This window comes from Austrofundulus limnaeus, unplaced genomic scaffold (assembly GCF_001266775.1).
Source record: "Austrofundulus limnaeus strain Quisiro unplaced genomic scaffold, Austrofundulus_limnaeus-1.0 Scaffold51, whole genome shotgun sequence".
Classification (NCBI taxonomy): Eukaryota; Metazoa; Chordata; class Actinopteri; order Cyprinodontiformes; family Rivulidae; genus Austrofundulus; species Austrofundulus limnaeus.
The window spans coordinates 653190-655636 of NW_013952453.1; the positions used below are offsets into that span (position 1 = coordinate 653190).

Consider the following 2447-nt stretch of genomic DNA (forward strand, 5'->3'; position numbering starts at 1 on the left):
CACCTAATTAGGTGTCAGACTGAAGAAGTCTCTTGGAGGAGAGACGAAACGTTTCATTAGAGAAGAACCCGTCCAGAAGACCTATACAATTTTTGTCTTTTTGATTGATTATAACCTAATTTAAAATGTATCTACAAAAAAGAAAAAAACTAACTTGTAACTAAATGTCTGCTTGTGGTTTAAGAGTCAACAGCTTGCGGTTCAGTTCCCATCCTGCAGGGAGCAAAGAAAGAGAAACACCTGAGGATCGTGGGAGGAACTGAGTGTCCAAAAGGTGAATGTCCGTGGCAGGTAGGTGGAAGTTCATGGTTGTTTCTGTATTTTACGGGTTTATCATTAACTAACAGACTAGAGAGAAGAGCTAGTATAAAGGCATGTTTTTAGGATCTGAAATGCTAATGAAGGTGGAGGAACTTTTACTCATAACAAGAACATTTAACTGAGTTTTTCTTGTTGTGGTGGTTGTTTAAAGGTTCTACTGGTGGATAAAGGTAAAGGGTTCTGTGGAGGAGTAATTTATAAACCAACATGGATCCTCACAGCTTCTCACTGCCTGGAGAATACTGAAGCACGATTCCTAAAAGTTATTGCAGGTACACATCCCTCAGATTCTCTAAACCCACAACTATAGGAACTCTGAAGTGTTAAATTAATAATTAACATCTGATGGCTCAAACGTTTCTCTGTAAATTACTTTTAAATCTTTAAAACTGTTTCCCCACTTTTTTCAGGTGAACACAACATAAATGTTAACGAATCCACAGAGCAGGTTGTTCAGGTGGTTCAGATCATCATGCATGAAAACTACGTAGCAAGTAATGTGGACAACGACATCGCCCTCCTCCGGTTAGCCTCTCCGATAGTCTACTCCTTGTACATCGTCCCGGTCTGCCTGCCAACAAGATCGCTGGCTGAACGTGAGCTGTGGGCAGTGGAGTGGCACACTGTGAGTGGCTGGGGCAAGCGGAGCGAGAATGGGCCCACCTCGGTCCTCCTCAGGCACACCAAGGTGCCGCGAATACGAACCCAGACCTGCGTGGAGGAGAGCAGAGTGGCTCTCACCAAGAACATGTTCTGTGCCGGATACCTTGACGGGAGGACGGACTCGTGTAAAGGCGACAGCGGTGGACCGCTGGTGACAGAGTACAAGAAGACCGTCTTCCTGCTGGGCATTGTCAGCTGGGGAAAGGGCTGTGCCCGACCGGGCAACTATGGCATTTATACGCGAGTGTCCAACTACTTGGAGTGGATTCAGAACCGAACAGAAACCCCAAAGCTGCCTGAAAATACCCCAAAGCCTGCACTGACCAACTTGACCAACTTGAAGGAAGCCGGTGCTGCTTAGAACCATTGATTAATATCTAATAATGACATTTTTAAGTAATTTCATTTCCTACATATAACAAAAAACTCAGATTAAAGCTTTAATAAAATATTTATGTTGTAAAATTGAGTTTTGTTCCTTTAGCTGCACCAAAATAGCAGCTGTTTACATGGAGGTCCTGGAAAAACCAGAAGAAAATATGTTAGTTCATCATAAGAGAAAAGGTTTCTGGTTGTTTAGGTTAGTTTGTTGAAAAAAAGTTGAACTTTAAAAACAGAATATTTAACAATTTTTGAATGAACCCCCCCCCGCACCCCGCCCAAAAATAAAAAATAAAAAACACAGCTAACTAAAAGTTTAGCTTTGCCAACTCAGAATCCACTAACTGAAAATTTGCAAATGGTAAACCGCTAAAGGTGTAAAAAATTATTAGCAGAAGTTAATGCAAAACATATAAAAAATTTGAGGAAGCCAACACTAGCAGCTAATCATTATTTGCTAAAATGCCTTTCAGTCTGCGTCAGGTCTTCATCTCCTTTGAACTGAAGACTGGTGGGACCGACACAAACCTGTTGATTGTAGTTTATTACGTAGCTGTTAGCAGACTTAATAAAACCTGACGCAAAAGAAGCTAATTAGTCCACTAATGATTTTCAAAGTGAAAAAGGTAGACAAAAAATTGTTTCACTGTTAACTGTTTAGCAAAAAATTCCCACCCCTGCAACTAATCTATTATCTGAAGTACAAATTATACAAGTTCAAGTGAATATCTCAAATTTAAATAAAATCTATGACAGTGTTTTAGGGTCACTCAAAAAAATTGTGATTTTTTTTTGTTTGTTTTAAGATTAAAGTCAAAAAAACGAGAAGACATAACCATGTGTCTAGAAAGTTCCTCAAACTTTGTGGGGTTGTGTATTTTCTTGCGTTACTCACAGATACTAACAGCAGTGTTGTAATACTCGAGACCAGTTTTGGTCTTGAGATCCCTTTTTGATGGTCTCAGTATTGTCTCAGATTCGACCGCATTTGTACTCAGTCTTGTCTCGGCCTATAGGACGTTGAGGACTCGGGATTTTACTTCAAGACCAGTCAAAACCCTAACTGTGGATGTCAAACGTAT

The 2447-nt window shown here is 40.3% G+C and overlaps 1 protein-coding gene across 1 annotated transcript in view; it reads left to right on the forward strand.

Moving 5' to 3' along the window:
• The window catches only part of f7 (coagulation factor VII), a 6699-nt gene extending 5250 nt beyond the window's left edge, over positions 1–1449 (forward strand). The window contains exons 6-8 of the mRNA XM_014008590.1: positions 185–291; positions 473–593; positions 732–1449. Of these exons, the coding sequence (XP_013864044.1) occupies positions 185–291; positions 473–593; positions 732–1345 (842 nt within the window). The 3' untranslated portion in view covers positions 1346–1449. The remainder of the gene's footprint in view (positions 1–184; positions 292–472; positions 594–731) is intronic.
• The last annotated feature ends 998 nt before the right edge of the window (positions 1450–2447 follow it).